The sequence below is a fragment of the Pinus tabuliformis genome, chromosome 9 (genome assembly GCF_031772625.1).
Source record: "Pinus tabuliformis cultivar Carrire ecotype Pingquan chromosome 9, CPIR1, whole genome shotgun sequence".
In the NCBI taxonomy this organism is placed as follows: domain Eukaryota; kingdom Viridiplantae; phylum Streptophyta; class Pinopsida; order Pinales; family Pinaceae; genus Pinus; species Pinus tabuliformis.
This window is the reverse complement of record NC_142307.1, coordinates 734,026,420-734,043,210: the sequence shown is the minus strand read 5'-3', so window position 1 is coordinate 734,043,210 and position 16,791 is coordinate 734,026,420. Positions and strand designations below refer to the sequence as shown.

General features: G+C 39.4%; 1 protein-coding gene and 1 long non-coding RNA gene across 3 annotated transcripts; one reads left to right on the top strand and one right to left on the bottom strand.

The window, feature by feature from the left end:
* The first annotated feature begins 3,484 nt into the window (after window positions 1-3,484).
* On the top strand, window positions 3,485-4,418 carry LOC149150792 (uncharacterized). The gene is made up of 2 exons (XR_016262967.1): window positions 3,485-3,836; window positions 4,267-4,418. It is a non-coding gene; the product is annotated as an uncharacterized LOC149150792 (long non-coding RNA).
* Window positions 4,419-4,645: 227 nt separating this feature from the next.
* On the bottom strand, window positions 4,646-8,850 carry LOC149150791 (uncharacterized). 2 transcript variants are annotated; one of them, XM_089440979.1, is made up of 5 exons: window positions 8,401-8,850; window positions 5,735-5,936; window positions 5,465-5,587; window positions 5,262-5,299; window positions 4,646-5,131 (listed from the first exon to the last, which is right to left on the bottom strand). In XM_089440979.1, coding segments are annotated over exons 1-5 (495 nt in total). In that variant the 5' UTR covers window positions 8,403-8,850; the 3' UTR covers window positions 4,646-5,001. The 2 variants fall into 2 exon arrangements, with proteins under 2 accessions (XP_089297105.1, XP_089297104.1); XM_089440978.1 differs by lacking the exon at window positions 8,401-8,850 and having other exon boundaries at window positions 5,735-7,312.
* Between the last annotated feature and the right edge of the window lie 7,941 nt (window positions 8,851-16,791).

The following is a 16,791-nucleotide window of genomic DNA, read 5'->3' as shown; positions in this document are numbered from 1 at the left end:
GCATGAATTCCCTTTAAGTATGGGCTATTCATCCTAGGAATTACGCAAGAGATTAAGGGCTTGGAGAACTGTCGAATTGGCTAAGTGTTGACCAAGAGCTAGCTTATGAGATGAGAGAGTTGAGCATACTTGTGCGGAATTGTTCTAGTGAGAAAAAGATTTGTATCTTCACTCATATTTCTGATATATGCAATATAGATAGTGGAGTTTTGAGCAGTGGCTTTCCCTAGATACATCTTGTGTTATGTGTCATTGATTTATCTTCTTCTTGTTCATATTGTTTTCATCGATCTATTGGCTTCCGCTGGTTGAAAGTAGAAACAGATTATTGTCATGTGCTTTAGTAAATTGCATGATCTTGTGAATCTCCAGGATTTTCTACAGGTAGTGGGATCAAGATACATATAAGAATGCATATGAACAATCATTAACATAGAATTTCATGCCAAAATCCCAATGTTTATACCTATTATTTTGAGCCTGACTCAAATATATGGTTGGACTTCTCTTTTTCACTAGTACCACCTTCTTGTGATTTGGCCAAGGCTTTGCCTAATACCTAATTCCTAGTGGATTCTCATCATTCCCCCTCCTTGATTGACTAGTTTGGACCAATATATGGGACTTTTTGATAGAATGGAATCATAATCTCAAGCCCATCTTTTATGCCCCTTTAAGTATGTAAATAAATGTAGGTCCCTCTACATTCTTGCTTGGAAAACATAAGCTTGGTTAGAAATATTCCTAAAGCTTCGAGTGGCATTCCTTTTCAATTAATTTGTAGATTACTAGGAAATAACATTGTGTATCCTCCAAAAGACATTCCTTTACTCCGATTTATCAAGGGAGTTGTACCCTATATTCCTACTTTCTATTGATTCTATGTACTTTAGAGGAATACTAGTTAATATATATTGTTTTTATATATTTTTAAAATAATATTAGTTATTTCATGTGCATATAAACTATCAAAAGTAATGACTACAACATTTTGTCTTTATTGTTTCCTTGGTATGTGTTACTTTTAAAGATAACATGTTCAAGAACAATAAGCTTGAAGCAAATATAAGGAATTCAATATTGTGACAATTTTTTATAAATGTAATTCATTTAGCAATGCATCTAAAAAGAAAATTTGTGAATTTTTTTAAGGGAATGGGTAACTACCGATAAAATTACTTATGTGGTCAAATGTGATAGAATATATAACCATGCTCATGCTTATCACATAAGATTTCACTTAGCAAGTAACATTACATGCTAAGCTCATAAAGAGCCCTTTAAATGGCGGTAACATTTAAATAACTAATACAACACCTGTTGGGAATGAAAAACTTAGAAACAACAAGAAAATAATGCAAACCACTTATAAGTATGTTGTGATTAGATATCTACAACTTTGCTACTTATGAATCTTTGAATTCTCTTGAAATCAGTTTCTTTAATATGGATCCATTCTCATTACTGTCAAGTTTTGCATACATTTTAATTTTTAGATTTGCATCATGCATTTTTTTCTCTTCTTCATGAGGCACTTCTTACTTGATATTCCTTATATGGCATTTCTACACTAGTGAGCATTGACCTTGTTCATCATGTAAGGTTAACTTTTACAATGAAATCTAAATTGGTTAAGGTGTTTGGTTTCACAAACCTTATTCTAGTAAAACTTATAAGGTAGTGTAATCTTTTTCCATAAAACTTCCAGATTAACATTGTATCCAAGTGAGATTTTCAAACAACTATTTTGTAAAAAATTGATTGAAACTTTTAATACTATGTACATATTTTAACATCTTTTAACTATAAGGGATATGAAGTTTATATACATTAAAATAATAGAATATGAATATAGCAATAGAAACAGTATGTTAATAAAATTTAAATATAGCAATAAAAACAATATTTTAATAGTGAATGGCTACAATGTTGATCTCAAAAATCATTGTCATTGCAATCTAATTAATTTTATAATATTTTTCTCTTATGAATTTGTTTATTTTCATAGGGAAGGTCTCATTATAACATGAATTTTCTATGTAATTAGAATATAAAAATGTTTTTTTCTTCAAATTATCTATATCACTTAGTTAATAATGATATTTTTACACAACTTTGTTTTTGCCAAATTGCATAACAATAAAAACAATAAAAAATAAAATAAAATATAAGAAGAAAATTTAAGGGTCATAATCCATATTTCATTAACACTTTTGATTTATGCCATGAATTTCATAAATCAAATAAATATTCAATAAAGACAGGTGAAAAAAAAAAACATGCTACACATTGATATCTCGCAATGTATTTGGAAGTGGATAGATATTATGATCATTTAAATAAATGCAAGTATCAATATATGTATTTGGAAGTGGATAGATATTATGATCATTTAAATAAATGAAAGCAAGCTTAAGTAAAAGAAAGTTTTTTTTGAAATTAATAAAAAAATAAATCTAAATATGACGCAAAAATTATTAAAAAAAAAACTATCAATAAATTCGAGAAAAACAAGAGAAAATATATAAATATACCATCAATTCTCAATCTTAAATTAGAAGTTATCAATTAAATTATCATAAATTTTTTTCCATAGTAAATTACAGTGAATCTTTAAGATAAGAGTTATAAATTAAATTACAATCTACCTTAACAAATATAATAGAATATTGAGTTTCTTGCCACTACCATTATACAAAATTTGGACCAGCAAATAACTTTTTAGTAAGGATGCTCATATCGCTCTTTAGAAGAAATGAATATATCACTCTATAATGTTAAAGGCTATTGGAAAGTCATTACAAGGCTACATAAGTAGAAAATATATAGAATTTTTTTAAAATTATTTAATATATTATTACTAGCAATTGTCCCAAAAGGTACAAAGAGAGGCCGATAGGATTATTAAATTATAATTGTTGAATTTCACTAAAAGAAATGTTGGTTCAAGTCTTCTTTAAATACAAAATAGTTACGACTGTAGAAAGTAAATTTACTTGCAAATCCAATACATCAAGATTATGTAACCCATAAAGCGCATCTGGTATACTTCCTAAAAGTTTATTATTGCTAGCATTGAAAACAGATAAAAGCCTTACCTTGGCAATCTCAGATGGAAGCTTACCTGAAAATCTATTACAGTCAATTTGTAGGTTAGATAAATTTCTAGCATTGCCAATATCTTTAGAAATGCTTCCTTCAAAGCTGTTAGAACTGAGATGTAGCAGCGAAACTCTTGGCAATCCCCATTCCAAAATAAAAAATATCAATTTTTTACCTCAATCATTTCTATTCCAAAATATTTCAGAAATCAAAATAAACCCTGCAAATAAAAATGCAAACAAATTAACCTACCTAGAAGTATGTTCTCTTTTGCATTGCATTTATGCTAAAAGGAAACGAAATGCAAAAAAGCAGGGTGATATTGCATATGAAAATAAATGGATAAAAAACAGGGTGATAATGTATACGAGAATAAAAGGATTTGGACTTTTCTGTATATGGTGTTTCAGTTTCAATGCCAAAAATCTGCTAGAGCGGTTAAGAGGAAAGCGCTTAATGTTTGTTGGATACTCAATAAGTCAAAACCAATGGGAATCCATGGTCTGCATGCTTCAAGCAGTGTTTCCTAGCAATAAGAAAACTGTTAGTCAACAAGCTTCAATATTCAAGGCCCTGGTAAGCTGATAAATGTAGTTTCCATGGATAGTTGTGCATTTGATTATATGGTGAGTAATGAAGTCTTCCAATCTTCTTTCTCTTAATAAGATTATGATGCTTCTGTGGAGTTTTTCTGGGCTCCACTTCTGGAAACAAGTTTAAGAGTTTGACACAAGGTACACCATAGTTATTATGATTAAGTTGGATGCAAAGTTGAGTAGAGTTGATATGTAAATATAGGAAATAAATATATAGTATATGGCAATGCCCACCACACTCATCATCAGTGATTCAGTGCAGACAATGCCATGATTTTGAAACAGGGAAGGTAGAATAATTTGATACATTCTCTTGGATTCATAAGATTTCTTGTAAACCTTCTGTGTGCATTTCAGAATCATCGTTCAACGGTACCAGAGAAAGAGCATACTTCTCATTCATAACTATATTTCAGTAGCATCCAAGAATAGCATAATATGCAATTTTAAATATAGCTGCTAATCTTGCAGCCTGCTATTATTTTATTTATATCTGTTGCAATGTTTGTTTTTCTTGCTATGTCATCTCATTTTGAACTAAAGGAACAGGTGCTTACGACATTTTCAGGCTATACAACTCACAGGAGGCTTACAATTAAGGCCCGAGTCATAAGAGATGGAAATCTAAGCACTTCATCAAGTTGGAGGCAACCACATGTTTGAGAGATCCAGAGTCTGCAATGAATTCACAGGATCGAGCAAAAGTATGCTAAATTTAAATGTAAGTACTTGTTGGTTGTCAGAATATATTTTCTCACTGCAAGAGGGGCAGTTGACAGCAAAAATTGTCAATTTTGATACAGATTCGATTGCCATGCAGTACCATATTCTTCTACAGTTCGTTACAGTAAGGTTGGAAAATTGTAAAAGGAAGGTGACTTAGCAAAGGCTTTGATGATGTCAACATCATAAGAAGGCCAACATTTCACTTTGATGTCTTGGAATAGCCAACCATCAAACATGACCTGTAATAGATTTCGAGTCGAGTTGTTTGATCTGCCTTCATTAGATGCCAGATAGTGGCAGGGCCATTGAATTATGAATATTTTTCCCATATGCACCAAACATAATTTACAGGCCAATATAAGAAAAGAATGCACAAGTGCCAGTGTAGGATGTAAAAAGCTTATCGCATAATTTTTCCAGATTGTCCAAACTAACCACTAGCACCTTTCTTATTGATGTTTACCACTTTATAGAGTATCATTCAAAAGCATTATTGGCCATCACAAACTTCCAACATACAATTTTATGATAGAATATGAATGTTTACATAGGAACCATTTGTATCAGCCTAGAGGTCTTACTTCGCTGCCATGGCCATTTGTTGTCGCTTCAGAAAATATAGCACTTTCATCAGGGTCATAGCAGCAACTTCATTATTCATGTTATGATGCTCTCTTTCCAAGACATCCTTTTCTTGCTCAAAATCTCTGTGTAATCAGTCAGAAAAGAAAGTATCTAGAGCTCTTTAAAGGAAGCAGTTTTGCCAGATGATTATCAGAGAAAAAAATTGTTTGTATTTCAGGTCCATATCAACCAAACTACAGATCAAATCTTTACCTGCATCCATTTTTTTCGCTGATCCGCTGATTCCTAACCTACCAACAAACAAGGTAATAAGACTATTTATTTTGTATAGATAGCTGAATTCAGAATTTTCTTTTAACTTTTTTTACTTTCATTAAAATATAAAACAGCAACAAATAGCTATTGTTAAAACTCTGATGAGAGAAAAACTTTAGGTATACCCCCGGATGCCTTACATGTAAAATAGTACCAGTGATAGGGCTTTTAAGGGGCAGAGAAACAGATAATGGAGTGATGGCTCCTACAGAATCTGCGAGGTTGATGGTTGTTTCACCAAGGAAACCAAATCGAGAAGAGCCCTGACAAGTTGCAGAAATTATATTTAAACAAAAGAAAAACAAATCAGAATTGCTTTAATGTTTTTGTGTTCAAGTCAATATAATGGTAAATATTCAATTATTTAAAAAGGATTAAAATGTATGTAAAAGATGAGAAATAGGCAGTACCGTTGATACAACAAGGTTGTACATTTTTTCATGATAATTCCCAGTTTTTGCATCTTGCTCGAGTCTTGTAGTTACAAAAATTGCATCAGACCATTGACAAGTTCCGTTATTGATGGAAACTCTTCCTGTATTGCTTACAATTTTACCTGTCTCTAATGATATCAGGAATATACTCAAACTTGTCATATCCCGGTTGTGGTACCTGAAATGAGCAGGATAATATATGTTCATTGTAGTTTTCAACTATGAAGAAACTGTAGAAGGCTGATCAACACAATGCTAGTTCAAAGTTAATAGAAGTTAACATAGATGCATCCATTCCTCTAGGTATCCTGAATAATCAAGATAATGTAGCAAAACGATCTTGATGACTTGGGTCATGCTCCAAATTGCCTTATTACAAGAAGACAGACGTTAATTAGTTCACCTGTGCTCTAAGAAAAGGGTAAACTCAGATTGTACAGGATTGTGCTCTAAGGATAGGGTAAACCCTAATTTTACAAGATTGGCACCATTGCAATCAAAGGTCAGCTGTTCTGCTATATTTTCATCTAACATGGTTTTCTCAGGCATGTTCCTGACTTTGTAAATTACTGTTATTTCTTTTAAATGAATCTATGAAACCAGCACGTACAACCCGTTGCAAGCCAGCTATTTAGTGCTGGATAATTCCAGTTGCCTACACTTGTGTAGAGCAACTCCACCGTTTCAACCAAGTGAAATTCCTGTTGTAATTGAAGGGATTTGCAATTTGTTTCGGCCTTTTTATTTGCTCTAACAAATCCAAATGTCATAGTAATATGACTTGCAATCACATAGGAGCGTGAGATTCCTCTGAAATGTGTCATGAGATTATATCTAAGAAGTTTTAACTGTTAACCCAATCTAGGTGCAAGACAGTATGATACAACTACATCTACATTTGCACATAAGCCTTTCCACAATGATCCCCACACTCATCCAGAAATGCTACCACTGTTTTGTAGTGCGCAAGCATAAAGTCACGTTTGTGTTGAGCAATGAGCAGCATGGGGCTATATGCCACTCAACTCACTTGAGGGTGGGAAGGCCGGCTTTCTCTTCGGATAACAGTACAAACATTTTTCAATTGACATGAACATTATCCAGTCGATACCCCATCTAAATTGAACTCATTTTCTGAAATCCCCATCCCGTCCTGTTGCTGCACAATTACATAGCCCGAAAGATATATTTGTTAGCAAGAAAGTGAATAGGACAGAACATAGACCTAGAATGTTTAAATGATAAAACCATCAATCACCAGCAGAAGCATCAGCAGCATACTCTTCTTGTTTTTAGCATGTACCACATTCATTCACAACAAGGTCATTGAAAATATTCTTACAACACAGTTCATTCTGATAAGTGAACAAATGTATGCATGTTATAATTGTAGCCGCACAAATTAGGAGGTGCGCATACAAAAATGTATGCTGGTGCATAATTTTGTTTCCAATAAACTTCAATTTATTGTTTTCACAAAAGAAAACAGTCTGACCCAATGCATTCATAGCATACGTTTGCTTCCCAGAAACTTGATGTTTAATGATAATTATTCATAGCATACCTTTGCTTCCCAGAAATAAAGGTCTGTATGACACAAGGCAGTATAATGCACTTTGATTCTCACTTCCATTGCCTGTGGAGGAGCCACTTCCACTTCTTCAATCTTCAGAAGCTCCCCTGCACCCCATGCAACAGCAGTTGTAACAAAAGTACTATCAGATTTCAAGAAGCATAAATTGCACACATACAGTTTGCATAAATCCAGCTTAACCCTGAAAATCATTTTTGCCATGAAATGATATACATGAAATAAAAAGAATGTGGCAATGAATCCTTGCACTGAACTGAACTGAACTGAAGTAGTTACCTTTGCATTTGATAACCTGGCCTGCAGTACAGCTCGCCATTTTCCTTTCTGCCCAAACAAACAAACTTACTTTTGCCTTTCGCGTTGGTGTTGCAGGAGGCAGAGATGGATCCTTAATTTATATTCTACTTCCTTTGAAATTGCCTTGAGTGAATGATGTTGAATTGCTTGGTGATGTAGAATCATTTTTGATATCTTGACACAGGGTTTGATATCTTGAAAATCTTCTCCACAGAGTTTGGGATTGCCTATAAATGCCTCTCTGAATTTACTCAAGCTACTGGGGACTGTTCCAGACAGTTGATTGTTTGATAGATTTAGGAAACTAAACGTAAGGTTGGCTAAAGATGCAGGGACTTTCCCCTTGAGTTGATTGCTGGATAGATCAAGGTATCTAAGGTTTTGGAGATCACCCATTTGCATAGGTATTTCACCAGAAATATCATTTCCTTTCAAGTTAAGCTCTGTAAGCTGTTTCAGAGACCCAATACTCGACGAAATGTTACTAGAAAGTAAATTTACTTGCAAAATAGTTAATATTCATCTAGATTATATCCCGTCCTATCTTCATATTCCAAAATAGTTACGACTGCAGTACCTTCAATAAGCTTAATCGAAAGGCAGCTCTGAACGCCAAAAGAAGAACCAGAATTCACTTATAATTTCTTTCATACAGGGAATTTACGCATCATATAATGGCGTGAAGCCACAACTATGCATACTGAAGAAGAAGAGAGACTCTTAGAAATTTGAATTAATGCAAGAAACGTACATAATTTTGAGGAAAACAAGAGCGAAAGCGCAACAGATTGAGGGCAACAGAGTTGCAAGCCGACGGTGCCAAGTTTCGATCACAGGTCAATAACCTCTACTCATTACAAATTTTCCCAGAAGCAGGTGAGAAGAACCCCACCTCTTCTAATTATCCGACTCCAAATACAATGACGAACGAGCACCTTTCCAGCATATAGACTCGATACGATCATGAATATTTCTATAATGGAACCTACAATTTTCTCGCCGGCAGCTGTGGCAGATCTAACTGAAATGCCACTCAATACGATCATGGCGGCACCGGCTGTTGAAATTGCCACTGCATCCGGAGAATGGGGCCATAGCGGCAATCTAACCCACTGCCAGAAGGGAGAGAAGCTCACTGTTTTGGTTCTCCCTTCCGCAAAAACGTCCTCCTGTTATGAAAAACCGGTGGCCATAGTTGTTTTCAAATTGGCGCCATCTAATGCGGGTTACGTGGACCACAACGATTTAATTTTCGCAGACAGAAACCATGCCAGAGGTCAACAGGAAATCGAAAGTGTTCCCGCCAAGTGTCAATTTGAGAATGAAAAGGACGACGAAAGTCTGTTTCAAAGGAAGGCCTATCGGCCTAATTAATTTATATGATTAAATGGTTTTTTTTTAATATTTATATTTATAATGAAATTTGTTAATTAAAAAAATATTTTTATATTAAAATTAATTAAATTAAATTATAAAAATTAAAATGAAATGATAAAAGCAAAGCAAAATTGGATAAGCAAAGAACCTTTTAGTAAGCTTGTCCATATTTTTCTTCACCAAAAATGAATATATCACTCTCCCATGTTAAACGTTATTTGAAAGTCATTACAATGTTACTCTTTGCCATATAGATAATAAGGTGGAAAAAGTAGTGAAACTTATTTTTTTAATTTTCAATTATATATATATATATATATTTCTGAATTTGTCTACTCCTATATTGATACAAAATAAAATTACAGAGAGGCAAAGGCCTCGAGAGGACTAGCCCAGAGAAGTGGCATTCTTACCAAACCTCGCTTGAACACTGACAAAGAGGACTTGCTTAATGACTGACCCAGAAACAGAGATATATCTAGAGACTGTAGCAGAAGACTGACCAGAGATATATCTATACCAAGACAAAATGATTGAGCCCATTCAAGTAATCAGTAAAGCGCTGCCCTTTCAAAACTGGAATCTGACCCAAAAACAGTTTGATACGAAACTGAGACCCAAAGACAGGAGAATGCCGCCCACGCAGGGGAAACCGGCAATTTAACATTGGAGAAAATGGTTTGATCCTGAGAACTGTAAATCATGTAATGACTGTAAACCCGGAGGGAATTGAGCATCTTCGTATAGCCGAAAAACAAAAACCAATAAGCGCAGACCTGATTAAGCTTCATGAGAGGTTGGAGGCGACTCTTCAACAATCCGACATCCATATTGGTAGGGGTCTTCATCCTCAGAGGGATGGCCCTCTTTGCTTGAAGAACCGCCACCTGTAGGAACGCTCGGACTGGCCTGGGTGTTCATGTCCTGGGTTGCAGAGCCGCCAGGGTCCTTTCTCTGCGTATTGACAATCTGAGAATTATCATGCTTGTCCTCCGTCCTCGGCTCCAGAGATACCCCTGGAGTAACAGCAGCCGAACCAAAAGTGTCCTCTCGCAGCTCAATGGTAACTGAAGCGATGAAGGAGGAATTGCTGAGAGTGCAGGGGAACCGAAAGCGAGCCGTGTGAGATTGGGAGTGTTGAGAGCTCGCTTCTATACTAAGCTGCCCTCGACCCCGGCCTTGGCCGCTCCTGGTCATGGGATAACTGTCAAGGCAAAAGTCTAAGGCTTCAGACGAAGGGTCCGAGGAAGTGGAGGAGGGCTGGCAGGTGACGCGGCCTCGAGAACTTCCTCTTCTGCAACTCATTCTTGAGCACACTCTGGGCATGCTGAAATGTGTAGAAAGAGCAGAGCAGACAGCTGTGGAAAAGACTAAGAAGGGGTGACAACGGAAATGGCCGAAGGGACTATGGGGAGCATGAAAACACTGCGTAGAATCAGCACAGCGATCCAGAGCCAGACGATACCCAAGGCTGTCTCTAGAGCGAGGAGTTGCTGCAACACTGAAACGACATGAGCGCAGGGGAGGAGCAAACATGAAAAATAAGAAGGGTGCCATAACAAGTAAACTCGCATACTGGAGAGGGGGAAGGAGCTGCATTAATGCGGCATTGAATTTGTTTGCTGGAGACATTAAACCTTGCTGCATGCGAGGCCGGATGGTGGTAGCATTAAGCCACGTGCCCACCCTCCCTGCCGCCTTCGTACATCTTGCCATGCTACACACCCGCATCCGGGAGAGATATATCTTGTTGCACCAGAAGAGTGCAGTCTTGTTTAAGTTGTGCATCATTAGAATCGCTTATTGGACCAGAGAAGAATGGGAGCTGCTGATTGACGCCTTGATTAGCCAATCTGTCTGCTACCTTATTGGCTGAACGTCGAATGTGCTTGAAGGTAATGCTGCAGGGAGTCCTGAGCCATTCTTCAATTTGTTCCAATCTGCTTAGAAGCCGCCAGCTCGAAGCGATCTTTGCTGCTGAGGAGCCTGAGTGAATCCGAGTAGCTGCTTCGATTAAGATTTGGGAATCCCCTTCTACCTCTAAAGGGAAGAAATTTTCCTTTTCTGCTATACAGATGCCTTTCCATAAGCCTTCAAGTTCTGCAGCGTTGTTGGTATCTTTCCCAAGCGAACCGTGATATATGTGCAGTGCTGAGCCAACATCATTTCTGAAAATACCACCATATCTAGCCAGCCCAGGATTGCCCTTAGCAGCCCCGTCGAAGTTCAGTTTGTAAGAATGGGAGGCAGGAGGAGACCAGTTGTAGGGAGAAGCAGAACGGATTGGAGAGCTGGTCTTGACTTGAGCTAAAAAAGTGAGGTCCAAATTCCAATTTTTCAGGATGAGGCATTCCTGGGGTGAAGCTGGCAAGTCCGAGTCTTGCCACTGTCTTAGAGCTAGAGTTTCTTGCAAGTTTTGTTTGAGAAGTAGCCACAGGGTGTCAAGTGGCTTACTAATATTATTGAAGATCCTGTTATTTCTCTCCTTCCAGATACTCCAATAGACAAAGCCCGGTAGGAGGATCCAAAGGGAGTTGAGAAGAAGGCTTTGGAAAGGATGCCGAGGCCAGTTTCTGATAGTGTTTATGATATCTCCCACACGTCTGCCAGTTCTTCTGTTGCACTGTGCAATTCTCTCCCAAAGTTGTGCTGCTAATGGGCAGGTATCCAGGAGATGCAAGATGGTCTCTGCGTTAAGATTGCAATTAGGACATCTGGAAGGCCCATTAAATCCTCGCTTTTGTAGATTATCCCAAGTGAGGATTCGTTGTTTGCTTAGAAGCCAAAGGAAAGTAGAGACCTTAGGCCAGATGCTTGGTTGCCAGACCTGATCCCATAGCTGATCCTTAGTTATCTGCGTGGGTTGATAGAGAAGTTGGTATGCTTCCTTGGTAGTGAACATACCTTTGGGCGAGTATCCCCATCGCAATTTGTCCTTTTGATCCGAGTATTTAATTTTCCTGAGTTTGAGCTCCTGATCGATCTCTTCATATGTTTCCTCCTGCCAGTTAACCTGCCAGGTGCTAGCTGATCTCCAGAGTTGAAAACCTTGAGGGGATTGCTGCTGCCAAAACTGATGAACATGGATTTGATCAGTATGCTGCATAGAAGCTTGCCAATTGGGTTTATGGAAGAGAGAGGCTAGTTTGGGAAGTTGTTGCCAGGAGTCCTCCCAAAATCTTGCTGTGGTACCCGAATGGATTTCCCAAAAGCTGTGCGCTTGAATAAATGCACTGTGTTGCTTGGCGGCATTCCAAATCAAAGAGCCAGGGGTGGTTGTACTAATTCAGATAAGATCTTCCTGTTGACTGCCTGGCACATATTTAGCCTGCCAGAGACGTGCCCAAGGAATGTACAGTTTGGATATCCAGTTCCACCAGATGCGGGCTCCCATAGTGTTATTGCTATGGAGGGGATCCCTCAAACCAAGCCCCCCAGCTGATCTCGATAGACAAACCTCAGTCCATTTGACAAGAGCCCATTTTCTGTTGAGTCCTGAGGAACCCCAAAGAAAGTTTCTTTGAAGATTGCGAATGTTTTTAAGAACCCATTTAGGGGCTGCCAATATAGAAAATAGGTACAGAGGCATGGCTTGGAGAACGGATTTGATTAGGATAAGCCTGCTAGCAATGTTGAGCGAGCGGAAGGTCCAGGAAGAGAGCCTGGTTTCTAAGTGGTCAAGGAGGGATCTCCAGGAGGCATGTTTGATAGCTGAATCCAACAGGGGAGCTCCCAGATATTTCGAAGGTAGCACAACTATCGGGAAGCCCAAAATCCTGGCAATGTTTCTCTGAGTAAGGATGGGAGTGTGGAAGAAGAAGAGCTGGGATTTGGAGGCATTGATGGTGGTGCCAGATGCTTCTGAGAAGAGATTGAGCAGGGACTTAAAGGCAGAGGCCTCTTGAGCTGACGGATGGCCGAAAAGCATATTGTCATCGACAAACTGTTGGTGGGAGATGGGGGGTAGACCATGTAGAGAAATGCCCTTTAAGGTGTGGGAAGAGATAGCAGAATGAAGAAGGCGACTAAGACCTTCGGCCATGAGAACAAAGAGGAACGGGGAAAGAGGGTCACCTTGTCGAATACCACGGGAAGGACGAAAGGGCACAGAGGGAGAGCCATTTAGCAGGATGGAGAAACAGGGGGACCAGATAAGATTCATAATCCATCGAGTCCAAGTAGCACTGAAGCCAAATGCTAATAACATTTGATTGATATAGGTCCAACTGAGTTTATCAAAAGATTTAGAAAGATCTAACTTGAGAATCATACCTGGCTTTTTTAGTATCTTGAGTGAGTGGATCACTTCATTTGAGAGAATGATACCGTCCATGATCTGGCGCCCTTCTACATAGCCTGTCTGCTCTGGCGAGATGAGGATAGGGAGAAGAGGTTTGAGCCTATTCGCCAGGACTTTGGATATGAGTTTGTAGATGACGTTGCAAAGTGCGATGGGCCTATACTTGTCAGGCGTATTGGATTCTTCCGCTTTAGGTATGAGCGCTATGAAGGTAGTGTTTAGGGAAGGAAGGATCCAATGCATCGATCGTGATTCCTCCACTAGCTCCCAAACCTCTGTTTTGATAAGCTCCCAGAACGCATGAAAGAAGTTGGTTGTGAAGCCATCGGGACCAGGCGCTTTGCCATCCTTAAGCTGGGCCATAGCATCCTCCACTTCCTGCATTGAGATGGGCTGGAGAAGCATATTGTTGTGGTCCACCGTAATAATTTTAGGAATATGCTGCGTGATTGATCGAATGGCCTGGTTTCTACACCCCAGAGGCTCCCGAAGAATGTCCTGAAAGTGCTCTTTGAACTCCTGTTCCACTTCTTCATGCACCTCCAGTCTCTCCCCTTGCCGATTATTAATGAAGGCGATGTTATTGTGCATTCTCCTTTGAATAGTTGACCTGTGAAATTTTTTTGTATTTTTCTCCCCTTCCTTAAGCCATCTGATCCTGGATTTTTGACGCCACAGGATTTCTTCTTGCTGCCTTCGTTCTTCGATCTTGGTTAAGAGGACCTTCTCCTGTTGCGCATAGTCTTCCGTTCTTCCCTCAGAGATAATACACTGTTACAGTGTATTCATTTGCTGCTCCAGCATTTTCCAGTGATCAAAAATGTTACCAAACTGATTGCGATTCCATGATTTGAGAACTTGTTTAAGGTATTTTAGTTTTTGTTGAAACTGGAACATTTTGGCTCCTGCAGGGGGAGAGAAGGAATTCCAGGCATTGATAACTACTTCTTTGAAGTTTGGATGAGAAAACCAGAAGGATTCAAAGCGAAAAGGTCTATTGCATTTGGAGCCTGGACGCGACCACTGTAGCATTATGGGCCAATGATCAGAACCCACTTGAGGCATGATGGAAGCATGAAAGTCCCCACCCAGGTGAATGGCATTATCCGATATAAGGAATCGATCCAGCCTAGAAGCTATATGTTGTGGTCCCCTTCTTTTATTGGTCCATGTATACACACCACTAGAAGTCTGAACGTCCATTAACTGATTTATGTGGATGAAGTCTTTGAAGCCAATGTTGTCACCTTCCAGCCTCGATCTACCTCCTGATTTTTCCCCCAAAGCTGTAATTATGTTGAAGTCACTGCCACAAATCCAAAGAGGATAGCTCCTGTCAGAGTTGAGAGCTGTGAGTGTGTCCAACAGATCCAACTTTTTCTGTAAATCTTGTGGGAAATACACATTAGAGAGATGACCATGAATATTGGTCCCAATTAGGTGGAAGGTTGTCTGAATAAAGAAGTGTGAGGCGTGAAAATCTTGAAGGGAGAGTACTTGAGGGTTCCACATGATTGCTAACCCTCCTAAAGCCCCCGAAGCATCCCCTGAGACTGAGCGGCATCCTGACCAGGCTTTATTTAGAATCTTTTCCAGTACAGTGCTATTGCCTTTTGTTTCTTGTAGAAAGACTAAAGAAGGCTTTTCTTGCTGGATCATATTTTTTAACATTCTGTGTTTTGTCGGGCTGTTAAGCCCTCTCACGTTCCATGAAATGAGCTTCATGAGGAACAGTGGGGAAGAGATTTGAAAAACTTGGTCAGCTTGGGAAATCTACCAGATTCCACCAGCATTTCTCCAATAATAATGGTCCTTTGCAGATCCGTTTTGCGCCTGCGTTTCTTCGTGTCTTTCAGTATTTTTTTTCCATCCCAAGGACTACCTGCCTGAATACCAAGACATTTGTTATGCTGTGCTCTGGCTAAAACTACTTCAAGTCTTTCGATTTCCCGGGGGGGTATAGCATTGAATTCTTTCTGTCTACACGCTGCTTCCAGTCTGAGAATATCCAGACCTTCCAGATCTACGCTTTCTGGTTCCTCATCCATGTGTATCGGTGTGTTCTGATCCTCCTCGTTTGACTTTTGATGGATGCTGAGAGCTAGAGCTGCATCTATCTCCATGGTGGAAGATTGTAGGGCTATATCTGGATCTATTTTCTCAGAGGAGGTTGAGGCGGGGATGCTGGTGAGATCGGAGGCTGAGAGCGGAGCTGAAGATTTTGGAGGCGGGGTGGAAGAGGAAGGAGATGGATCTGAAGGAGGGCTTACAAGGTGATCCTCCATGGTATTTTGAGAAGTCAGGATTGCGAAACTGTTCCTTGTTTCAGGTTCCTTGAGATTGTCTGGGGCAACTGGAGATTTCTTGGCATGCTTTCTTCGATTGGAGACCTTTGTGAATCCCTCAGCATCTTTGCTCGTCTCAGTGACAAGGGCTTTGGACTGAAGATTCAGAGGGCAATCCCTGAAAAGATGGCCATGTTCATGGCATTTTCTACAACGAAAAGGAACATGCTCATAGTCTATTGTCTGGACCCATTCAAAATCGTCATGGAATAGACTTACCGAGTCCGTGAGTGCTTTAGCCAGATGCATGTGAACACAGATCCTGGCATAGGAGGTGTATCTTCTGAATTTAGTTTCCTCAGCAACTTTGATGAAAACCCCCAGGCTGTTGCCTATGTCCTTTAAGGTCTCCTCGTTCCAGTATTCCAGGGGAAGAGAGTACATACGAATCCATACTGGAGCCCAATTGAAATCTTCTTTGTCTGGATTGAACCTTTCTATCCAGTCATGAAGGTACAGGCCTGAAGAGTTGAAGAAGTACGGGCCTCCCTCGAAGATGCAAGTCTTGTCCTCCAGGCAGTTGAAAGTAGCAGTGAAGAAGCCTTTGGGACCGAGCTGCAGGGTAACTTGTCCTTTAGGCTTCCATTTGGAGGCGATCCATCCTTGCAAGGCCTTTTCAGTTGGCCAGAATCCGAGGAACTTGCCTATGAGTGCATGATCCTTCATATATTGGATTTGGCTGTTTATTCGGTGACTGGGGAGCTCTATTTTGATTCTTTCTGCAGACTTGGGGATGCATGTTGCAGAAGACGCCTTTGGCTGTGACGTCGAGGCATTTTGGTCAATGCCTTTGTCTTTGGCGGCCGCAGATCCTGCAACAAAGTCATCAGCGTTGTCGATGGCAGGATCGATGTCATGGGCAGTTAGAGGGGTGGAGCCGGGATTGATCTGTTTGTCTGCGCTTACTGAAATGTCAGAAGAGGGACCGATGGGGGGGGGCGAGCCCACCCCTCCGGAAGGCGGATTCATGGTGAGGAAATCAGTGGAAGTGCAGTATCAGGATAGCCGTGAGCATAGAGGAGAAGGGCAACAGGGTTATGCCAGAACCCTAGCAAGAGCATCGCTCGGTCACCATCGCCAGTGTTTGTATCCTCAGATTTATTTTATTTGTTTCTAATGC